Raw genomic sequence first — 22,317 nt, 5'->3', positions numbered from 1 at the left:
CGAGAAGCAGGGTGATGCAGGGTGGGCTTTTAATGAACAGCTCGTGGTGCAGCTGGCAGAACAGACAAGGCACTAGTACTCCCCTTCCTCGTCGCCCTCCACGCTGTCAGCCCCCACCTCCTCGTAATCCTTCTCCAGGGCGGCCATGTCCTCCCTGGCCTCTGAGAACTCCCCCTCCTCCATGCCCTCCCCCACGTACCAGTGCACGAAGGCACGCTTGGCATACATCAGGTCGAACTTGTGGTCCAGGCGGGCCCAGGCCTCGGCGATGGCCGTGGTGTTGCTCAGCATGCAGACAGCACGCTGCACCTTGGCCAGGTCCCCCCCGGGCACCACCGTGGGAGGCTGGTAGTTGATGCCCACCTTGAAACCCGTCGGGCACCAGTCCACGAACTGGATGGTGCGCTTGGTCTTGATGGTGGCGATGGCGGCGTTGACGTCCTTGGGCACCACGTCCCCGCGGTACAGCAGGCAGCACGCCATGTACTTGCCGTGCCGCGGGTCGCACTTCACCATCTGGTTGGCCGGCTCGAAGCAGGCGTTGGTGATCTCGGCCACCGAGAGCTGCTCGTGGTAAGCCTTCTCGGCCGAGATGACGGGGGCGTAGGTGGCCAGGGGGAAGTGGATGCGCGGGTACGGCACCAGGTTGGTCTGGAACTCGGTCAGGTCAACGTTGAGGGCCCCGTCGAAGCGCAGGGAGGCCGTGATGGACGACACGATCTGGCCTATCAACCGGTTGAGGTTGGTGTAGGTGGGCCTCTCGATGTCCAGGTTCCTGCGGCAGATGTCGTAGATGGCCTCGTTGTCCACCATGAAGGCGCAGTCGGAGTGCTCCAGCGTGGTGTGGGTGGTGAGGATGGAGTTGTAGGGCTCCACCACGGCCGTGGAGACCTGCGGGGCCGGGTAGATGGAGAACTCCAGCTTGGACTTCTTGCCGTAGTCGACCGAGAGGCGCTCCATGAGCAGGGAGGTGAAGCCGGAGCCGGTGCCACCCCCGAAGCTGTGGAAGACCAGGAAGCCCTGCAGCCCCGTGCATTGCTCAGCCTAGGAGGAGAGATGGAAGGGGTTTGGAGCAGGTCAGCCATGGCTTCGTGCCCTGGCACAGAGGCAGCTGGAGCCACATGTCTGGAGCCAGCCCGCGGGCAGCGTGGTGCAGCCTTTGATGTGCCAGGAGCACCCAGGGCAGAGCCGGCGGCACAGCAGGTCCGGCTAACCACGGCGCTGGCCCCGGCGTGGGAACCGAGGTTCAAAGAGCTCAGGGCAGCCACACCAGTCCAACCAGCCCCACTGTGCTGGTCTGGCTGGGACTGAGTGAACTTTCCCTGCAGCATCCATGCAGCGCTGTGCTCTGCACGTGGAGCTAGAACAGCAGTGGTGTCCCCCCAGTGTTGTTTGCTGCTGAGCAGTGCTGGCATGGCATCAGGATTCCCTCTAAGCCCCCCCACAGAGCCAGCAGGCTGGGGATGGGCAAGAGGTGGGGAGGGGACATCACCAGGGCAGCTGTCCTAAACTGACCAAAGGTCTTCTATGCCATACGATGTCTTTTTCAGCAATATAAGGTGGGAAAAGGAAGAAGGGAGGGGTGGGCTCTTGTGGAAATGTCTGTCCCCTGAACTACAGCTCCATGTGTTGACGCCCTGCTTTTTCCTTTATTTATTTTTTCCTGATTTTTCCTTTAATTAAATCATCCTTATCTCACCTCATGAGTTGTTTCTTTCCTTTTCTTCTCCCCCTCCTCTTCTGAGGAGGAGGAGGAATGAGAGAGCGGCCGTGGTGGAGTTCAAACTGCCCAGCAATGTAAAACCACCACACCCACCCCAGCACCCACGCCAGGGCTGCACTGCCCACGGGGTCCCAGCCTCCTGTCCTGACCACAGCACAGCCGGGCTTGGCACCAGGCTCAGACAGGGCCCTGGGGCAGGCGTTGGGGAGGGGACAGCCCGGAGCCAGGGGACAGCCCGGACCTGTCTCCCCTGTCCCAGCCCCCCCAGGGCAGCCCCACCTGTTCTCCCCAAATGATGCATCCCAGCATGCTGATGGAGCGAGAAGGACGTGCTCATCACCTCCTCCTCCTGCTTCCCATTGTCCCTGGCCCACCCAGGGCTGGGCACCCACCCCCAGGGACCCCATGGGACCCCTCACCAGCTTGCGGATGCGGTCGCGCACGGTGTCGATGATCTCCTTGCCGATGGTGTAGTGCCCCCGCGCGTAGTTGTTGGCCGCATCCTCCTTGCCCGTGATCAGCTGCTCGGGGTGGAAGAGCTGCCGGTACGTCCCCGTGCGCACCTCGTCTGCGGGACAGCACCATGCACCCCGTTAGCACCGGGCACCCCCTCGGCACCCACCGCCCCCCACCCCGGCTCCCTTTGCTCACCGATCACCGTGGGCTCCAGGTCCACGAAGACGGCCCGGGGCACGTGCTTGCCGGCCCCCGTCTCACTGAAGAAGGTGTTGAAGGAGTCGTCCCCCCCGCCGATGGTCTTGTCGCTGGGCATCTGCCCGTCGGGCTGGATGCCGTGCTCCAGGCAGTACAGCTCCCAGCACGCATTGCCGATCTGCACGCCCGCTTGGCCCACGTGGATGGAGATGCACTCGCGCTGCGGGGCGCAGGAGAGGTGTTTGGGGGGCTCGTTCGGTTTGCCCCCTGCTGCAGCCCACCCGAGGGAGCTGGGCGCAGGGCTTTTACCCGTTTTTTAGCCCTGACTCACGGCAGCACCGCGGCGCCACCGGTGCCGGTTCCACGGCTCGGGGCAGGGCGAGAGAAAACTCCGAAGATTTTGGGAGCGCGGCCCCGATGCCAGTGGGAGCCTCCCTCGGGCCCCGGCTGGCTTTGCCTGGGCAGAGCAGGGCGAAACGTGGGGGCTGCCCCCACGCGTGACTCCCCGCCCCCCGTGGGGAGCGCTCCCAGCGCCAGGGAGCCCGCACCCCACAGGGGGGCTCTCGGGGTGGGCTCCCCCCTACCTGGGGAGCCCCAGGGTGCGCAGTCTCGGGAGGGGGGGGCAGACCCAGAACCCACACGGGGCGCCCCAAAACCGAGGGGACGGGAGCCCCGGGACAGCCCACGGGGACCGAGCCCCTCCGGGGGTCGCTGCCCCAGCCTCCCCCTCCCCGCGCCCGTCCCCGCGCCTCCCACGGCCCCCGCGCCCCTGCACCCACGCGGGACACGCGAGACCCCGGCCCCCCTCGGGACCCGGCCCCACGCGCTACCGGGAGGCACGCGGGGGCCCGCAGCCCACGGAGCCCGACCCCACTCGGGGCACTGGGGGGGGTCCCGGCCCCGGCCCCCCCTCCTCACCATGGTCGCTCACTAGCCGGTCGCCTGGGAGCCACGGTGAGAAGATCGCGGGGGGGGCCCCGCGGGGCCGCGCGTTATATGGAGGGGGCGGGGCCTCGGTGGGCAGGGCACGGGGAGGGCGGGGCCACGCCCACCACGCCCCATCCAGGCCCCGCCCCTCCAGGCCCCGCCCCGCCCCCGGTTCGAAAGTCGGGGGAGGCGCGGGCGGGGAATTTGGGGGGGATTTGGGGGGCTCTCTTTGCTGAGAGCACAGGTATATTCGCCTTTTTTCAGGGAAGACCCCGAAACGGGGTGAAAGCAGCAATACAGACAGACAATTTTACCTCAGGGTCACTGATTTATTTGGGTGAATTCTAGAAAAGATTTTGGCTTAACTCCAACCTCTGGAGGAGGCGTTACTGTTCCCATATGGGGATGATCTTTTACTGTCAGGACAGGAGAAAACATTAACAAGCTATTAAACTTTCTGGGAAAACGGGGCTTGAAAGTATTGGATAATAAATTAAAATTCGTAGAAAGAGAAGTCAAGCATTTCGGGCATCTAGAAGAATAAATAAATCCAGAGAGGATTCAGGGAATTGTTGAGCTACCCATACCCAAAACTGAAAAGAACTAAAAAGTTTTAAGAGAAAGAGGTTTTTAAGGAATTAGGAGTCACAAAGTCCAAAAGAAAATAGATACTCCCTGATGGGAAAGAAACGTTGAATAAAGTGCTAATGAGGCAACTATTAACTGTTTTACATCAAGAGGGTCATTGGGGAATTCAATAATGTGTGATGCTGTGCTATGGCAATACTTCTGTGTAGGACTATATACACTCTGGCTGAACAAATTTGCAGAGTTATGTAGTATGTCAAAAGGTAAATAGGAAAATTATCTGCAATCAGCCCAAAGGGGGTGAGAACCAGGAATTCAATGCTTCCAAAACGTACAGGTAGATTTTACAGAACTCCTTAGAGTAGGTATATTTAAATGCTTATTAGTCTCAGTAGATCATTTGTCAGGGTGGGTGGAAGCTTTCCCTTCAGTATCTGCTGCTGCGAACACAGTAGCTAAAGTAATTCTAGAGCAAATAACTCCCAGGTATGGAGCTGTTGAAAATATTGACTCTGATCAAGGAAATCACTTTATGTCAGAAATATTGCAAGGGCTAATGTGGACTCTAAGAATTAAGTGGAAATTTCATGCTCCTGGTCATCCTTCCTCTTCTAGAAGGGTGGCGAGGATCAGAAAGTAAAGAAGCAGTTGACTAAGTTCTGGAAACTCAACTTCCCCAAACGAAGTGCTTACCTTTGGCACTTCTCCGAATTCAAACTGCACCAAGAAAAGATGTGGGATTTCACCACATGAAATATTTGGATTGCTGTACCTGGACAAAGGGAACGAATTACCTCAATTTGAGACAAAAGATGCTTTTCTTAATAACTGTTTTCTTAAGGATTACTCGGGCTGCCATCCTCTTTGTCATCTCTCAGGACCTGTGGATCATTAGCTCAAACCCCACCTTCGGAAGCCTTGATCCATCCATTCCGAGCAGGAGATTGGGTTCTGATACAGACACGGAGAGAATCAATGCTGCAACCTGAGTGGGACGGACTGTTCCAAGTGCTCCTGATTAATGAGGTGGCAGAAAGAATGTCAGAGAAAGGGCGGACTCCTTATACCTGGGTAAAAGCATCGGATAACCCCGATACCTGAAAGACTGCCTTACCAAACACTTTTAAGGTTAAAATTGCTAAAACTAACCTTTAACTTCTCTCTAACAAACTCTGTTTGTCTTCCGAAGCCAGGTCCAAACTGATATATTTTCTCATTGCATTTCAAAGTTGATCCAAAAATTCTTTAGGGGTTTCTTTCGGACCTTGTTGGATACTATACAGGGTTGAATGACTTTTAGCTTTCAGAATCAGTTCTCAATTCCCAATTTAATCAGATTTTGGTATTTGTGTAACCGTTTATAATTTCTGGGGTGATTAGGGTCTCAGTGGGGGTCGGTCAGGGTAATTCAATAGCCTACAGTTCTCTGAGTGGTCCCATTGGCAATCTGAGCTCATACATGAATTCAGGCTGTCTTAAGGATTAGCTGCTTTTCTGTTTCCATCATCTCCCCCAACATTAGATTAATGTCTCCCCAGTCTGGACCCTGTTTTTTTTTTTGTCTCCATTATGTCCACCACTGGTTACAATACTTAATTAAGGTCTCATGATTAACATTTCCTCCAGGTGGCCCACCAATGTCCTTCCAATGGGCCAAGATATAACCCAGAGGGATCTTTTTATCGATAGCACTCAAAATTCTTCCCATTATGATGTCTTTTCTCAATCTCTTGCACTTCATCCCTCTCTGGCCATATTCCTCGTGGCATAGTGGAGTCGTGGTGCTGCATCTCACTCACAGCACAGTCACACAATCACACAAAGAGGCCCCTTACACTTATTCATACTAGAATATATCACTTAGAACAATAATCAAATTTGTGTGTATCGTGAATCATGAACCAGTAACCGTTTGCCTCAGATCTTTATCAACCCTTATAAGTCAAATGCTAACACACAGTACTGGACTTCTACAACAGATGACAATACTTAGGGCAATGCCACACACAGCTCCTGCTGTTGTAGCCAGGAGAACCAAAAATTACTGTTCCACAGCCCTTATTCTGCTAATACCTTATTTCATAGATTTCATATGAAATCTTATTTCATAGATATTTCATAGATTCCACAGAACATGCCATACACCACGTACCCTGCTACTACCTTACGGGAATTCCCTACCCAGGGGGAGCACCAGCATCCCCCTCTTTACCTGGCCTAGGACATCTCCTCACGACTCACAGGTATCCCCTCATTTTCCAACATACCCCATCCATCTGTGATGGTCCTTGTCTGTCCCTGGGGTGATCTGAATGAGCAGGGGAGTCCTCCCGAGAACTCCCGGGGGTGCCCAGAGGAGTCCCGTCCTCAGCAGGTCCCACAGCCGGACAGAGAGGGTCCCACCTTGGGGGGGTGCCAAATTAATTTGGGGGGATAACTCCCCCCAGCTTGCACACCACGGGTTACAGGCAGCATGCTTGTGAGTGGGACAAATACAGATTCATCCCAGTAAGGCTTTTGCATATTCATGAGTTATCCGAAGACTCATTACCATAAGATCCCGCCCCTATTCGCATGCGTACTGGTGTCCTTGGGTGGTGGTCCGGGGTGCTCTGGTGGTCTTTTGATGAAGGCCAGGAGTCTTCCTCGCTGCTGAACTTCTGATCCTTCCTTTGGCAGACTTCAGCAGCCAAGCCAATTCTCGCTGGTCCTTTACCTGCGCGTACAGCCTTTTTTGGGGTCGTTATCATGCGACTGGGCTGGCTGAGACCTCGGAGGAGGTCTTCCATCCTTGACCTTGTTCCCTGGCCCACCCCCGCCCCCGTGGGAAGCCCCTCGGGGCCCCCCCGCGCCGCCTCCCGGCCGCCGCCGCCTTTGTTCCGCCGCCAGCCCCCCGGGGCGCTCCCTCCGGGGCCGTTCCCGTGGGGCGGGGTGGGCGGGCCGGGGGGGGGGGCGGGGGGGGCACACAACGCTTCCACCCCCCCCGCCCTGCCCTACAGCACCCCGGCGTCTGGCCCTGGGCTGGGGCGGGTGCGCTTCGGGGTCAAATTCCCAGGGGTCGGGGACGCGGCAGCCCCTGTGCCCCCCCCCGCCCACCGTGTTGGGGTTTACAGCGGGGTCACCGCCTCGTGCCCCCCCCCCCCCTTCTACCACAGGGAGGGTCCTGAGAGCAGCGGGACCCTGCCAGACCCCCACATCCCCCCGGGACCCCCTGTGCTGCCCCACCCCAAGGCTGTGCGCAGCCCCCTCTTCTCAGTGCCATGCACTGGGTGCCCCCTGCCCCCCCTTTGCCCCCCCCCCCCCTCACATTTTTGGTGCTGTCTCACGCATGGGGACGGAGCACCCAGTGCCCCCCATGATGCCCACCCCTCGAAACCAGCGCCACCGGAGCCCCCTGAGATGGGAACCCCCCCTCCATGGGGATGTGCCAGCTGCGGCATCACCACCCTGGCTCCCCCCCCGGTTCCCTCCGACCCCCCCCGGCTCCCCCCCCGGCTCCCCCCCCGCAGCCACCTCCCCGTGCCTTTATCCCAGCCTTTGCCGCAATGCGGTGCCGCGGCTGCAGCCCCCTCCCCACGCCCAGCAGACGCAGCCCCCGCCGCCACCGCTGCAGCCCCGCAGCCCCCCCCCCCGTCTCCTGACCCCCCCACCGAGCTCTGCCCCCCCTGCCCCTTTCACCCCCCCCACCCCCCCAGTGTCCTTTCTGTTGTGGCTCCCTTGGGGGCTTTGTAGTGCCAGCAGTGCTGGGGGGGGGGTGGGCACGGAGCACCTTGGTTGTGGGGACACACTGTGCCCCCCCCATGGGGATGGGGTCCCCAGCAGCTCCGGGGGAGCCCCCCACACCCAGCTCTTTGAAGGGGGGGGGGGCAGCCTGGGTGCTCCCACCCCCGCCATGCCCCCACCACCCCAGGGCCCCATCCTGCACCCAGGCGAGGAGCAGCCCCGTCCGTCCGTCTGAGCGAACCCGTCACATCGATGCTCAGGGGACAGACAGACAGACAGACAGAGCCGGGGGGGGCTGGTGGCACGGGGGGGGGGCACACAGAGCTGGAAACCTCAGCCGGCCCCGAGCCAGCGCCGGCTTCTCAGCTCCGGGCTGCACTGGGGGGGGGAGCGGGGCTGGGTGCTGAGGGGGGGGCTGGCTCATGGGGTCCCCATGGGGACACCCAGATGTGGAGGGGGGGTCCGGGGGGGTCTCATGGCCTCTGTGCTCGGTCATTCCTGGGCTGCAAACACGGCGGGGGCCCAGCAACAGTCACCAGGAGCTGCCACGTTGCTACCAACAGTCAACAGAGCACAGGCGGATGGGAAGCAGCTGGGGGGGGGCGGCTGGGACCTGGGGGGGGGCCCTGAGAACTGGGGAGGGGGGCTGGGAGCTGGGGGACAGCAGCGAGAGGGGCCAGCCCCCCCCTTACCCCTCAATCAGTGCACATAGGGCTGGGCGTCGGGCCCAGGGCTGGTGGCCCCCCCATGCCATGGGGGGGGGGGGGGGGTAAAGGAATGGTATCACCCCCCCTCACTACAGCAAAGGGGGGGGCAGGCAGTGTGTGTGGGGGTCAGGGATGGGGTCACCCCCTCCCCTGCAGCAAAACACTGGGGGATTTGGGGTCCCGACCCCGCCAGGCACCCCCAGCCCTGCAAGGTGATGGATGTGGGGAGGGGGATGTGGGGGGGGGGTCCCAAGGGGGGGGTCCCAGCCCGTGTCCTAGCACCCCCGCTCTCCTAGCAACCCCGCCACCAGGGCCAGTTGCCTGGCAGCAGTCGGCGCGGAGACGAGTGGCCTCCCATACCTAATGATGGGAAGGGTCTGGGAGGGGGACATCTCCCCCCCCACCCTCCCCCCGGCACCCTTCGCCCATCACCTTGCATCTCCTGGGGGGGTTCGAGCCACCCAGCGCCCCGCTGAGGCCCCCCCTGCCCACGGCTTGGAGGCATTGAAGGGGAGCCCCCCCCCCCCAAAACCCCCAGCCTGGAGCTGTTCGGGGGCTCAGGACCACGTTTCCCATGGGGGGGGGGACAGGACCACCCCCATGGAGCACCAAACACCCATGAACAGCCCGGGGGAGCCCAATCTTTGGGGGGGGGGGGGCACAGCCTGGCTGCCTTTGTTCCAGTGGGCGATGCCCAAATCGCGGCTCCTCTTTGTCTGCAGCCCCATATTGCCGGGGAGGGGGCGGGGGGGTGGGAGCCCCAGCCCCTCCCTGCTCCCTGCCCTGGTTTAGCAGCACCCCAAAAACACTGGGGGGGGGAGAGGGGGGGCAGAGCATGGGGCAGGAGGGTGGCGGAGACGTGGGAACAGGGACCTGGAGCTGCCCAAAAATCCGCGTAATGCGGGAAATGCAGAGAAAAAATGTGATTTCTCAGCGCGGGGGGGGGGGCGATGCTGGCAGCTCCACCTGCAGCAGCTGGGGCCAGCCCTGGGGGACGACCCCCGGCACCCCCCCCCCCGTACCCCACCCCATAGGGACCGCTGGGGTTGGGTGGGGGGGACAGTGGCACGGCGGGGGGGGGGCTCGGGGCCGATGTCCCAGCTGTGCCCCCCCCCCACCAGCTGCCGCAGAGCAGCTGCCACTTGGTGCCGGGGCCATTCCCGGGGCAGAGTCTGGGAACGGTCCCAGGACCCCCCCCCCCTCGGTGGGCCCCCCCGGGGGTGGCACACAAAGAGGCGGCTGGGAGGGAGCGGGGACGGGCACGGGGCCACGGCGGCACCGGGGGCCGGGACGTGGCTGGGAACCGGGGCACTGGGACACGGCCGGGAATGGGGACGGGGACGGGATGGGGACAGGGACAGGGACGGGATGGGGACAGGGACACCCCAGGGCTGGGGATAGGGACACGGCCAGGGTTGGGGACAGGGATGTGACTGGGGATGGGGACAGGGACGCAACCAGGGTTGGGGACAGGGACACGGCCGGGGATGGGGACAGGGACATGGATGGGGACAGGGACACCCCAGGGCTGGGGACAAAGCCGTGGCTGGGGCCACCCCCATAGCTGGGCACCGGGGCCCGGGGACACCCGGCTGGTGGCACCGGGGACGGGACCGGGGACGTGGCCGGGACCAGGGCACGGCGGAAAATGCCCCCCCCCGGGGCAGGGCCGGGGCACGGCAGGACAGGACCGGGACCGGGAGGGGGGGGGGGGGGCAGCGTCGCGACGAGCCGTGCTGCCCCCTCCTTGTCCCCCCCCCTCCATCCCCGCACCCGCCGCAGCCCCCGGCCCCCCCCCCGCCCCGAGCCGCCCCCGCCCCGCCCGGCTTTGTCTGCGGCTCCGGGGGGGGCATTGCCTCATCCCCGCGCCTCCAATGGCCGCCGCCGCCACCTCCCCCCCCCGCCCCGCCCCGGTCCCCCCCCCTCGTCCCGTCCCGGCCCTATAAAGCCCCGCTCCCAGCCGCCGGCTCCGCCGCGCCTCTTACATCGACCGCCTCAGCGTCGTGCTGTGAGAAAGCCCCGGAGCCGAGCAGCCGCCATGGTGAGCGCGGGGGGGGGGCACCGGACCGAGGGGGGGGACACCGGAGCCAGGATCGGGATCGGCCCCGGCCGTGCGCGCCCCTGCCGGGGACCCCCGAGCCGCCGCCTTTGTTCCCGTTCCCCCCCCCAACCGAAGTCGGCGGAGCTGCCGAGCCCGTAATGAGGCCCCCCCCGGCAGGATGAGGCCCCCCCCGCTGGTGCTGAGCCCGCTCGGGGCGCGGTCCCCGTTAAACGGGGCAGAATCGGGGCCCTTTGTCCGGTGCTGAGCCCGCTCTGGGTGCGGCTCCCGGTGAACGGGGCGGGATGGGACCCCCCCGGATCCCGTTAAATAGGACAGGATGAGCCCCCCCCCGGTGCTGAGCTCGCACTGGGCGTGGCTGCGGTTAAATGAGGCAGGATGGGACCCCCGGGGCCCGTTAAAGGGAGCAGAAGGGGGCTCCCGGTGCTGAGCCCCCCCCCCCCGGGTGTGGCTCCTGGCAGATGGGTCTCAATAGGAGCCCCCCGGCTGGGGCTGAGCCCCCCCGGTCCAACAGGGCAGGATCGGGCCCTCGGTGCTGAGCCCCCCCTGGGTGTGGCCCCTCTTAAATTAGGCAGGATCGGGCCCTTGGTGCGGAGCCCTCAGCCTGTTCTGGGTGTGGTCCTGGTTGCAGGGGTAGGATGAGCCCCCCCGGGTGCTGAGCGCCGTGTCCCACACTGGATGTGGCACTGGGGGCAGGATGGGGTCCCCAGTCCAGCCCTGGGCGTGTCCCTGGCTCAATGAGGACCCCCCGGGGCAGGATGAGCCCCTGGTGCTGAGCCCTCAGCCCACATGGGCTGTTGCAGTGTCCCCATGGGGTGGGGAGTGCAGGATGTGACCCTGGGGGCTCCCATCTCCCGCTGGGTGTGGTCACGGCCCCACAGGGCAGGATGGTGCTGAGCCCCCCCCCCCCCGCACTGGGTGTGGCCCTGGTGCTGAGCCCCCTGCAGCCCCCAGAACAATAGGATGGGGCTGGGCAGGATCCGGCCCCATCCTGGCATGGGGTGGCCCCATCCTGCCCTGGGCAGCTCAGCACCAGCCCCTCCAGGGGGCAGCATCCCAGGGGGGCATGGGCTGGGGCTGCAGCTGGAGGGGGGGAATGGGACATGAGTGGGGTGTAGGGGGGAGCTCAGCCAGGCCACGGGGGGTGACGCAGCACCACGAATGTCCCCGCAGCGCGAGTGCATCTCCATCCACGTGGGCCAAGCGGGCGTGCAGATCGGCAATGCGTGCTGGGAGCTGTACTGCCTGGAGCACGGCATCCAGCCCGACGGGCAGATGCCCAGCGACAAGACCATCGGCGGGGGGGACGACTCCTTCAACACCTTCTTCAGTGAGACGGGGGCCGGCAAGCACGTGCCCCGGGCCGTCTTCGTGGACCTGGAGCCCACGGTGATCGGTGAGCAAAGGGAGCCGGGGTGGGGGGCGGTGGGTGCCGAGGGGGTGCCCGGTGCTAACGGGGTGCGTGGTGCTGTCCCGCAGACGAGGTGCGCACGGGGACGTACCGGCAGCTCTTCCACCCCGAGCAGCTGATCACGGGCAAGGAGGATGCGGCCAACAACTACGCGCGGGGGCACTACACCATCGGCAAGGAGATCATCGACCTGGTGCTCGACCGCATCCGCAAGCTGGTATGGCGGGGGGGGGGGGCTGCACGGGGGGCGCCGGTGGGTGGTGAGATGAGGACAAAGGCTCCGGTTCTGGGTCTCACCCTTCCTGCAGGACTAGCCAGGCTGTGTTTAGACTTAATATATTAATTAATGGTAATCCTGCTCTGCAGCGGCTGCCATTGGCTGGCGGCCGGACGCGGCGCAGCTGGGGCGTTGGAGCTGCTCCACAGCGCCGCGTCCCCAGGCGCCCGGCGGTGCTGAGCTCTGCAATTCCTTCTTTGTTCCTCCTCGGCTCTGGCTGCGGCCGCATTCAGCTGCACTCAGCGGCATTGGGAGCCCCAGAGGCTGTGTGGGGGTGGCAGCAGAGCCATGGGCTGAGTGCCCCCCCACCCCCCAAAAACCCTCTGGGGGCAGAGGGGCTTCCCCAGGGGATTTTTGCTCCAAAGGTTTCCAACAGCAGGAGTCAGGCTCACCCTGGCCTGGTGGCTTGTGTTCTGCTTCTGGAAATCCCCCAAATGTCATTGTGAGAGGACATAAGAGAGGAAGGAGCAAGCTCTGCTGCTGCCCAACTTAACCATGGCCCCCCCCCTGTTTCTCCCTCCAGGCTGACCAGTGCACGGGGCTGCAGGGCTTCCTGGTCTTCCACAGCTTCGGGGGTGGCACCGGCTCCGGCTTCACCTCCCTGCTCATGGAGCGCCTCTCGGTCGACTACGGCAAGAAGTCCAAGCTGGAGTTCTCCATCTACCCGGCCCCCCAGGTCTCCACGGCCGTGGTGGAGCCCTACAACTCCATCCTCACCACCCACACCACGCTGGAGCACTCCGACTGCGCCTTCATGGTGGACAACGAGGCCATCTACGACATCTGCCGCAGGAACCTGGACATCGAGAGGCCCACCTACACCAACCTCAACCGGTTGATAGGCCAGATCGTGTCGTCCATCACGGCCTCCCTGCGCTTCGACGGGGCCCTCAACGTTGACCTGACCGAGTTCCAGACCAACCTGGTGCCGTACCCGCGCATCCACTTCCCCCTGGCCACCTACGCCCCCGTCATCTCGGCCGAGAAGGCTTACCACGAGCAGCTCTCGGTGGCCGAGATCACCAACGCCTGCTTCGAGCCGGCCAACCAGATGGTGAAGTGCGACCCGCGGCACGGCAAGTACATGGCGTGCTGCCTGCTGTACCGCGGGGACGTGGTGCCCAAGGACGTCAACGCCGCCATCGCCACCATCAAGACCAAGCGCACCATCCAGTTCGTGGACTGGTGCCCGACGGGTTTCAAGGTGGGCATCAACTACCAGCCTCCCACGGTGGTGCCCGGGGGGGACCTGGCCAAGGTGCAGCGTGCTGTCTGCATGCTGAGCAACACCACGGCCATCGCCGAGGCCTGGGCCCGCCTGGACCACAAGTTCGACCTGATGTATGCCAAGCGTGCCTTCGTGCACTGGTACGTGGGGGAGGGCATGGAGGAGGGGGAGTTCTCGGAGGCCAGGGAGGACATGGCCGCCCTGGAGAAGGATTACGAGGAGGTGGGGGTGGACTCGGTGGAAGGGGAGGGAGAGGAGGAAGGGGAGGAGTATTAAACCTTCACAACGGTGCTGCTCGTACAGGGAACAAACGTAGTGGAAGACCCCCCCAGTGGGTCTGTAGCAGTGGGTGCACTGCTGTCTGTGCTGTTAAATGGTCTGTGAAATGGAAAAGTCTGTTACGGACCCACCCGTCCTCTCCTGTGGGTCTGAATAAAAAGCATTCCCTGTCCTTGGGTCTGTGTCTGGTGTCTTTCCTCCGTGCCGTGGTGCCCTGATCTGTGCGGAGCCATTTCCCCCTGTGCCAGGGGCTACCCCAAGCCCCCTGCCCCTGGGGATGCTCCTGGAGGCAGGCTGAGCCCAGCACCCTGCAGCCCCCACTCCCCCCTTTTGGGGCTCAGTCCCAGGAGGCAGCTCCATGTCCCCTGCTGCTCACCAACCTCTCCCCACCATGAGATGGGGAAGGGAGAAGTACCCGAGCTCCGGGCTGGAGACAAAGCCAGGTCACAGTGTAATCACGGTGTAAAGCAGGAGCTGTGGGGGTGAGCGGAGCAGAACAAGGAGCTCATTCAGTGCTTCCCAGCAGTGGGTGGCCACTTCCAGGCAGGCAGAGCTCAACGTGCCTGGCTTGGGAGGATGAACACAGCCCCACGCATCCTCTTCCTCCCACTCCTTCCCCCTGCTTTTGTGGCTGAGCAGGAGGTAGCGTGGGATGGGATATCCCCCTGGGCTGTGGGGTCAGAACCCAGCTCTGTCCCCTTTTACTGGGTCTGACTGGGACAGAGCTCACCCTCCCAATGGTGCTGTGCTCTTGGAGTGAGAACAGCGTTGGTGCAGCCCCCACGGTCCCCCAAATTGGTGCAGTGGCAAGGCCCTGACCCAACCCCCCCCAAAGAGCTGCTCCCCACTGTGCGTCCCACAGCAATACAAGGTGGGCAAGGAGAAGGGGGACTCTCCTCACAGAAATATGTGTACCCCCCCAAGCACTGCTGCTGGGACCCTGCTTCCCAAGCCATGGCTGAAAATCACTCTCTGAGGGGAAGCACAGAAGAATTTTCTCCTTTTGCTTCTGCAGGGCCTCTGCTTGCTTCTCCTTTCATTAAACTGCTCCTTGATCCAAGCTCTGAGTTTCTCTTTATTTTTTTTTTTTTACATTGTATTTTCCTCCCCTGCCCTTTGAGGAGGAGGAGGAGTGAGAAAAGCCTGGTGGAGCTCAGCTGCCCAGGGGTGTCTGGAGCCATGTGAGCAGCAGCAGAGTCCTTGAGGGTGCGAGCACAGCGCCAGCCCTGCGTTATCGCTGCTGCTTCCAGCAAAAATCCCACGCACAGCATCCGAGCGGCCTCTGTGAAGCAAAGGGACGTGGCACCCCCTGTGGGAAATGCTCCGTATCCAATAACAGGCTCAGGCAAGGATCTCAGCAAAGCAGCATTTTTATTTGAAATTGCAATGCCAGGCAACCTCAGTTGCTACCTATTATTTTTCAAGTTTTTCATGACTTTTTTTTTTTTTTCTTTGTAAAGTGCCAATATTTTTTCCCTTATCTGACTTGACACCGTGATTTTTGCTTAATTGCACTAAGGAGTGTGGTTATTGTCTGCATTTTACAAGGTTGTCTGGGAAGCTTTCTTACCATTGCAAGCATATCTCAACGCCACATTCCTTCCTCCTATACAAGGTAACATCTCTTCGCAAAACCCACAAAACCACTCTTTCTTACATCTGGTCACATATATCCTAATCAATGCTTTTCCGTTGAATATCAATCTATAAATTGGCTCCTCTCACCCCCCTCCTCCCCCACATCATGCAAATCCGGGAAGCAGCTTGTCTTTACATTGTGCATTCCCACGAAGCAGCAGCAAACTCCTATAACTTTCCTAGCAGCAGGCTGAATTCTGAGAAGAGCTAAAGGTAAACATTTTGTCCAGGGAAGTTTAGTCTCTAAAACCAGTTTTGACAGCTGTTTAACGTCTGATTAATTCATTCCACTTTCCCAGAGGAGGAAGGATGCCATGGAGTATGAAACTCCCATTTTATTCCCACAGTTCTCATTAATCCTTGTAGAATAGATGAAGTAAAACGACTTCCTTGATTTGAATCTATATTTTCAACAATCCCATATCTAGGGATTATTTTTTCTGGACTATCTTTATCACCACACTAGCTGTTGCTGATACTGAAGGAAAAGCTTCCACCCATCCTGACAAATGGTCAATTAACGCTAGCAAGTACTTAAGTCTACCCACTCTAGGTAATTCAGTAAAATCTACTTGGATGCTCTGAAAAGGTCAAAGTCCTGGCTCCCGTCCACACAGAGGTTGTTTCCACAGAACCTTCTTATTCACTCGTTGGCATGTTATACAACTATTACAGACCTGCTTAGCTGCGTATACATTCCTACACATACATATTTTCTTAATACAGTCACACATCGCCTGGACTCCCCAGTGGCTTCCTTGATGTAGAACAGCTAAAATTTCCCTCGTTATTTGTTTATTTACCATTTCTCTGCCATCAGGGAGAGCTCACTGTCCTTCTGCCTCCTTTGTTCCTAGCTCCTTGAAGGCTTTGATTTCTTTTTCACGGAATATTTGGTTTTCAGGTGGAGGTTTTATTTCAGGTAAGAGAAGCAGCTTCATTTCTACTTCTAATTGCAAGGCTGATTCTTTAGCGTTTTCATCTGCAATTCTGTTTCCCCATTCAACTAGGGAGTTTCCTTTTTGATGTCTTCTCACATGCACCACAGCAATCTCTTCTGGTAGTAATAGATTTTCCAAATTTTTTCTAATTAATTCTTCATGGACCAATTCCTTTCCCTTGCTATTTATTAAACCCCTTCCTTCCCAAATTTTTCCAAATGTATGTACCACCCCATATGTATGTACCACCCTGTTTCTGGGTTTTCCCATTCAAATGCAAAAATATCCCAACTTTCAGGATCCAGTGGGCATGCCCAAAAGGCATCGTTTAAATCCGTAACACTGAACCACTCGTGCTCATAAAGAACTTTACTCATCAGAGTGTAAGAGTTAGGAACCACAGGGTGGCGTTTTTGTGTTATCTCATTAACCTTTCTCGGGTCTTGCACTAGGTACGAACCATCCGGCTTTTGTACTGGTAGGACTGGAGGGTTATACGTGTATATGGAGAGCTCCATTCTCATCCCCCTCACCGGCTGAAGTCCCGGCTCCACCTGCAGCTCTGCTCCTGGCTCCAGTCCTGGCTCCCAGCTCCATCACCCTGCCCCGTTCCCATCCCCACTCCCGCTGCTGTTCCCAGCCCTGTTCCTGTCCCCAGCCCCAACCCTGACCCCATCCCTCCCCCAGCATGGTCGTGAGGCTGTGGATGTGGTCTACCTTGACTTCAGTAAGGCTTTTGACACTTTCCTACAACATTCTCCTCAAGAAACTGGCTGCTCTTGGCTTGGACTGGCGCACGCTTCGTTGGGTTAAAAACTGGCTGGGTAGCCGGGCCCAAAGAGTTTGGTGAATGGAATCAAAGTTGTGGTAAATGGAGTCAAATCCAGCTGGAAGCCAGTCAATAGAGGAGTCCACCAGGACTCAGTCCTGGGGCCGGTCCTCTTTAATATCTTTATCGATGATCTGGATGAGGGCATCGAGTGCACCCTCAGTAAGTTTGCAGATGACACCAAGCTAGGTGCGTGTGTCGATCTGCTCGAGGGTAGGAAGGCTCTGCAGGAGGATCTGGATAGGCTGCACCGATGGGCTGAGGTCAACTGCATGAAGTTCAACAAAGCCAAGTGCCGGGTCCTGCACCTGGGGCGCAATAACCCCAAGCAGAGCTACAGACTGGGAGAGGAATGGTTGGAGAGCTGCCAGGCAGAGAAGGACCTGGGAGTGATGGTGGATAGTCGGCTGAATATGAGCCAGCAGTGTGCTCAGGTGGCCAAGAAGGCCAACGGCATCCTGGCTTGTATCAGGAACAGTGTGACCAGCAGGGCTAGGGAGGTGATCGTCCCCCTGTATCAGCTCTGGTGAGGCTGCAGGGTGGCAGGAGGATGCCCCAAGATGTCCCCCACACACCACAGCCCTGGCCGCTCCCCAGGACCCCCTCCCCAGCACAGGCACTGCGTGACCACCACAGGGGGGGACAACACAGCCCTGCCTGCCAGGGGGGCAGCACCCAAGGGCCCCCACGGGGGCTGTCCTGGAGAGCAGGGACTCCCAGCACCCACAGAGACCCCACAGCAACGTGCAGCACAGAAGAGTTTATTAGCAGCGCGGCAGTGCCCATGGGGGCAGCCCCCAGCCCCAGGGGGGTGGACGTGGTCACAGCTGCCCCGGGTGCTTGCAGGGGCCCTGGTGGGGGGACAGGGGGACCAGGCCGTGCTGGGCCACGCAGCCCCAAAGGTTCCTGAGCACTTCTGTCACGCCGGGAAGGTCCTGCAAGTCCTGCCACAGCAGCTGCAGCAGCAGGAGCACACGCTGCGGGGGGAAAGCCTGAGTGAACAGCTCTGTGTGGGACACCCCCGGCATGGGGGGGCACCCCCCGAAATGAGGGGACGATCCCAGGGTGCCCCCCACCTCCCTGCCCCACGCAGTCCCCTCCAGCCTCAACCCCGGGGTTCCCTCCACCTCCCCAGGGAATGTCCCCCTGCCCCGCTCCCCCTCTGACCCCAGGTCTCCCTCACCTCCCTCCCCCCAAAAAGCCATCCCACCTGAGCCTTGGGCAGAGCCAGCACCGCATTCGCTATCACCTTGGGGTCCTGCTGGCCCTTGTCCCCCCCGAGGAGCTGCACCACAGCCTTGTCCTGGGAGGAGGATCCCCCCCAGTTAAGCTCCATCCTCCACACCTCCCCACACCTCCACAGGGACCACCCCCCCCCGGGACTTCCCCACCTGAGCCGTGCTGGAGCCTGGCGAGGCGCTGGGCAGAGCCTGCACTGGCCCCTCGGGGTCCTGCTGGCCTTCGTCCTCCCTGAAGAGCTGCACCACGATGTTCTCCTGCAGGGGAGGATGCCAAAAATCAAGGCAGACGTTGGGGGGGTGGGGGGGGGCACTGCCACAAGTCCCAGCCTCAAAAGAGGGGGACCCCAAAGGGCTCAGCACTCACCCAGGGTGGGGCCTCCTCCTTGCTGTCAGCAGCATCGGTGCTGGGGCCACGCTGGGGAGTCAGGGCCAGTCTCCACTTCAGGGGGCGCTGCGGGGTGACGCTGCCATCAGCAGGGGAGGGAGGGAGGGGGGCAGGCTTAGACCCCCACCCCCCTGGCTTGTCGCCCACCTGGTGGGTGCCCGACACGCAGCTGCGGGGGGTGAGGCGCGGCGTGTGGAAGAAGCGCTCTTTGGACACCTCGAGGCGCTGCAGGGCGAGACGGTGGGGGGGGGGATTTTGGGGCGTGGGGCTCAGCACCGGTGCCTGCCCCTTAACAACCCCCTCCCCCCCCCCAATACAAACCATGGCCTTGGTGAGGGGCACACGGCGAGCCAAGCCGACGTTGGATGGTCCAGATGCTCTGAGGGGCTCAGCATCTGCAGGCAGGGGGGGTCCTGAGCCTCGGCACAGCCCCCCCAAGCAGCATGGGGGCGGGGGGGGGGAACAGGGGGCATACCTGGGGTGCTGCTTTCATGCGAGAGGAGGTCTGGAAATAGGGATGTGCTCTCCTGGGTAAGGAGGGAAGCTGGCGGTGCAGCCTGGGCCCCCCCCATGGTTTGTGTGGGCCCCTGTGCCCCCCGAGCAGCTCCTGTGGTGCCCCTGGCCAAGGGGACACGGGCGGGCACTCTGCGGGCCAGGCAGGGTTTGCCCCCAGTGGCTCCCCCCACCTCACTCAGCTGCTCGCTGGGCAGGACAGGGGCCAGCACAGCCGGGGGGGTCTCTGTGGGGAGGGAGAGGCACAGTTATGGGGTGCGGGGGCAGCACCCAAACAGCTGGGGCCTGCAGGGGGTGGGGTGGGGGGCACCCACCTGCCTTCGCCGCTGCAGGGGGCTGCTGGTCTGTGTGTTTTTTGAGGCTGCAGAGGCGGGAGGGGATTTAGGGGTAGGGTTAGGAACCCCCCCCAAAAAAAACCAAAACAGTGGGGGAGGGGGTGGCTGGGGGGCATTGTCCTGTGCATGGCTCGATCGTGGCAGGAACCGAGCACCCCCGGGACAGCCCCAAAGCCGGACCCGGTCCCGGGAGGGGCGTCCCGGCACCGGCCTCTCCCCTTCCTCCTCCTCCTCCTCCCCACCCCGGGGGGCTCCCCCCTCCCTCCCCTCACCTGCGGGACCGGGCCCCGGCCGCCTCCTTCGGGGCTTCACCACGGGGCCCGAGACCCGGGGCGGCGGCAGGGAGGGCGCGGGGGAGCGGAGGGGCCCCGGGAACCCGAAGGGAGAAACCGGAGGCGCGGTCGAGGAGGCGCTGGAGGGGCCGCGAGGCCTGCGGGGAGCGGGACGCGGAGCGGCGGCGGCTCTGGGCGGCGGCACCGGGGGCGCTCCCTTGGGTGCGGAGGGAGCCGAGGCGCAGCGGGACGCGTCCGGCCAGAGAGGCCCTGCCGGCGCCACCGGGCCCAGCCTTGGGCCGCGCTCCCGGTACCACTCCCGGTCCTCTGAGGATCGCGGCCAGCGCCGCCGGGTCCGCCTGGAACGGGGGAGTCCCGCGGGGCTCCGCGGCCGGGCTCCCTCCGCCGCCGGCGAGGCCGCGAGACGCCATGGGGGGCTCCGCGCCCTGCGCCCGGCCCTGCCGGGACCCCCTCTGCGGGCCCCGCTCCGCGCGCCGCCGGTTTACAAACTAACGGCGGCGGGGATTGGTCCCCGCGCGGGGCCGGGCGGGCCAATAGGAGGCTTCGCGACGGAAGCGGCGCGGTCGGGATTGGTCAGCGCCGCTCAAGCACCGCCCCCTATCAGCTGTCCCGGCAGGGAGTGGCCGACCATAGAGAGGAGGCGGCGGCACAGCGCCCCCCTGCGGACCGGGGGAGAGCGGCGGGCGCGGGAGGGGTCGGGGGTCCCGGTCCCGGTCCCACAGAATCGCAAAATCACAGAATTACAGAATTACAGAATTTCTAGGTTGGAAGAGACCTCAAGATCATCGAGTCCAACCTCTGACCTAACGCTAGCAGTCCCCACTAAACCATATCCCTAAGCTCTACATCTAAACGTCTTTTGAAGACCTCCAGGGATGGTGACTCCACCACTTCCCTGGGCAGCCTGTTCCAATGTCCAACAACCCTCTCAGCAAAGAAGTTCTTCCTAACATCCAACCTAAACCTCCCCTGGTGCAACTTTAGCCCATTCCCCCTCGTCCTGTCACCAGGCACGTGGGAGAACAGGCCAACCCCCACCTCGCTACAGCCTCCCTTGAGGTACCTATAAAGAGCGATAAGGTCGCCCCTGAGCCTCCTCTTCTCCAGGCTGAACAAGCCCAGCTCCCTCAGCTGCTCCTCGTAGGACTTGTTCTCCAGGCCCCTCACCAGCTTCGTTGCCCTTCTCTGGACGTTTATTCGGTGCTGGGCAGCACGGGGGGTTGTTTCACCAAAGTCGTGAGTTGTGCTCTCACAACGTGGCAACTTGCCATGGTTATGTGCAATAAAGAGTTACATATGTGTAAAGTTTCACAGCAAGCCCTTCTGAACAGTTTGCAGCCATCAACAGCCACACTCCAGTCATGTTAATCATCCCGCCAGGTTTCTGTGATGGCAACTACATCAAAGTTTCCTCTACCACAGTGGCCTCCAGCTCCTCCTGGTTGTTACCCATACTGCGTGCATTGCTGTAAATGCCACCTTTTGGGACGGAAAAGCCCTAATACCCTCTTGACCATACTTCGGTGTTTCCATAGTTAACCAACCCTTGTGTCCTTCCTGCAGAATGTTATGCCATCCTCCTCCTTCACCAAGACACTGACACGCAGAAAAGACTCCACAACCATGGTGTTGTAAAGTAGGCATACTTTATTGCGGTGCACTGGGCGCACTGGGAATAGCTTCCCTCAAAAAGGTGCACACCTGCCCGGTCGTTTCTCACAACATTATACATGAATACTGTTACATGCTACATGAGCTCTAATACATATTCATTATTTTCCCCAAAAAGGCAGACCTCTTCCAAGTACTCATTTCCATACTCCCCGCCCTTAACTCCTTCTGGTTGTGCCTGTGCAATGTAGCCTGGTGGTCGTGGGCAGGGGGCTTTCAGGATGAAGGCAACGAAGAAGAGGAGGTTAAATGTTCTACCTTTCTGGACTTTGACCTTCTGTTGGACAGTATTTAGAAGTTTTTTGTTTATCTTTGCCTTGTTTCCTGCCACCAAGTTGTTCGTCCTTCCCTCATCCATTGGCCTTGAGCGATATCTTTTTACATCTGCTTCTCATAAGGTTCTCATCTACATCCCAAATAATTAGGATATTTTTAGGTTTCAATTTACATCCCCGATAATTAGGATATTTTACCATATATGTAGCTAAATATTAATTCAGACAAGTTTTAGCATCTTCCCCATCTCAACACAAGACTGCAATGTCTTGCTAGCACATTCCTCACCCACAAGAACTGGCATGTTACATTCAGGCTCCATTCTAGTGACCCCGGTTCCACCCCCACCCCCCTTCATACCAACAGAAAAAAGCCAACTCTCATCCTAAAACCCTTTTCTGATGGTGGAATAAGCTATTCCTGTCTGTTCTCAGCAGGCCTGGTCTCATGTAAATTGAGCCAAGGTCAAAAAACCCAAACCCCTGCCAGTGATACCAGGCTCGAAGCCAAGTCTTAATCTGATAGCTCATTACGTCCAGTCCCTCATTTCTTCCTCTAACTGGAGGGGTAGAGGAGAACACGACTTGCGCTCCCAAACCCTTGGCCAGTCTCCCCAAGG

The 22,317-nt window shown here is 60.7% G+C and overlaps 3 protein-coding genes across 3 annotated transcripts; 1 reads left to right on the top strand and 2 right to left on the bottom strand.

Moving 5' to 3' along the window:
• Window positions 1–72: 72 nt before the first annotated feature.
• On the bottom strand, window positions 73–2,597 carry LOC311220269 (tubulin alpha-1C chain-like; the record flags this gene model as incomplete). Its single annotated transcript, XM_084303765.1, has 3 exons — window positions 2,375–2,597; window positions 2,143–2,291; window positions 73–1,044 (listed from the first exon to the last, which is right to left on the bottom strand). The coding sequence occupies exons 1-3, from the start codon at window positions 2,493–2,495 to the stop codon at window positions 73–75; spliced, it is 1,242 nt and encodes a 413-aa protein (XP_084159891.1). The 5' UTR covers window positions 2,496–2,597.
• Window positions 2,598–10,254: 7,657 nt separating this feature from the next.
• LOC311220243 (tubulin alpha-1A chain) lies at window positions 10,255–13,703 on the top strand. Its single transcript, XM_084303730.1, has 4 exons — window positions 10,255–10,363; window positions 11,555–11,777; window positions 11,861–12,009; window positions 12,593–13,703. Exons 1-4 carry the CDS (start codon window positions 10,361–10,363, stop codon window positions 13,571–13,573), a joined length of 1,356 nt encoding a protein of 451 aa, XP_084159856.1. The 5' UTR covers window positions 10,255–10,360; the 3' UTR covers window positions 13,574–13,703.
• Window positions 13,704–17,805: 4,102 nt separating this feature from the next.
• On the bottom strand, window positions 17,806–20,187 carry TROAP (trophinin associated protein; the record flags this gene model as incomplete). The annotated part of the gene is made up of 9 exons (XM_084303658.1): window positions 19,731–20,187; window positions 19,438–19,484; window positions 19,086–19,349; window positions 18,932–19,005; window positions 18,758–18,835; window positions 18,590–18,676; window positions 18,376–18,480; window positions 18,195–18,287; window positions 17,806–17,961 (listed from the first exon to the last, which is right to left on the bottom strand). The coding sequence occupies exons 1-9, from the start codon at window positions 20,159–20,161 to the stop codon at window positions 17,806–17,808; spliced, it is 1,335 nt and encodes a 444-aa protein (XP_084159784.1). The 5' UTR covers window positions 20,162–20,187.
• Window positions 20,188–22,317: the final 2,130 nt, after the last annotated feature.

Source organism: Netta rufina (assembly GCF_964035555.1).
Source record: "Netta rufina genome assembly, chromosome: 30".
NCBI classification, from domain to species: Eukaryota; Metazoa; Chordata; class Aves; order Anseriformes; family Anatidae; genus Netta; species Netta rufina.
This window is presented reverse-complemented; position numbering and strand designations above follow the sequence as displayed.

Excerpts from the sequence above, each read along its gene's own strand:
- LOC311220243 (XM_084303730.1), top strand. Across the intron at positions 11,778-11,860 it reads CCTGGAGCCCACGGTGATCG|ACGAGGTGCGCACGGGGACG; the intron begins GTGAGCAAAGGG and ends GCTGTCCCGCAG. Across the intron at positions 12,010-12,592 it reads TCGACCGCATCCGCAAGCTG|GCTGACCAGTGCACGGGGCT; the intron begins GTATGGCGGGGG and ends TTCTCCCTCCAG.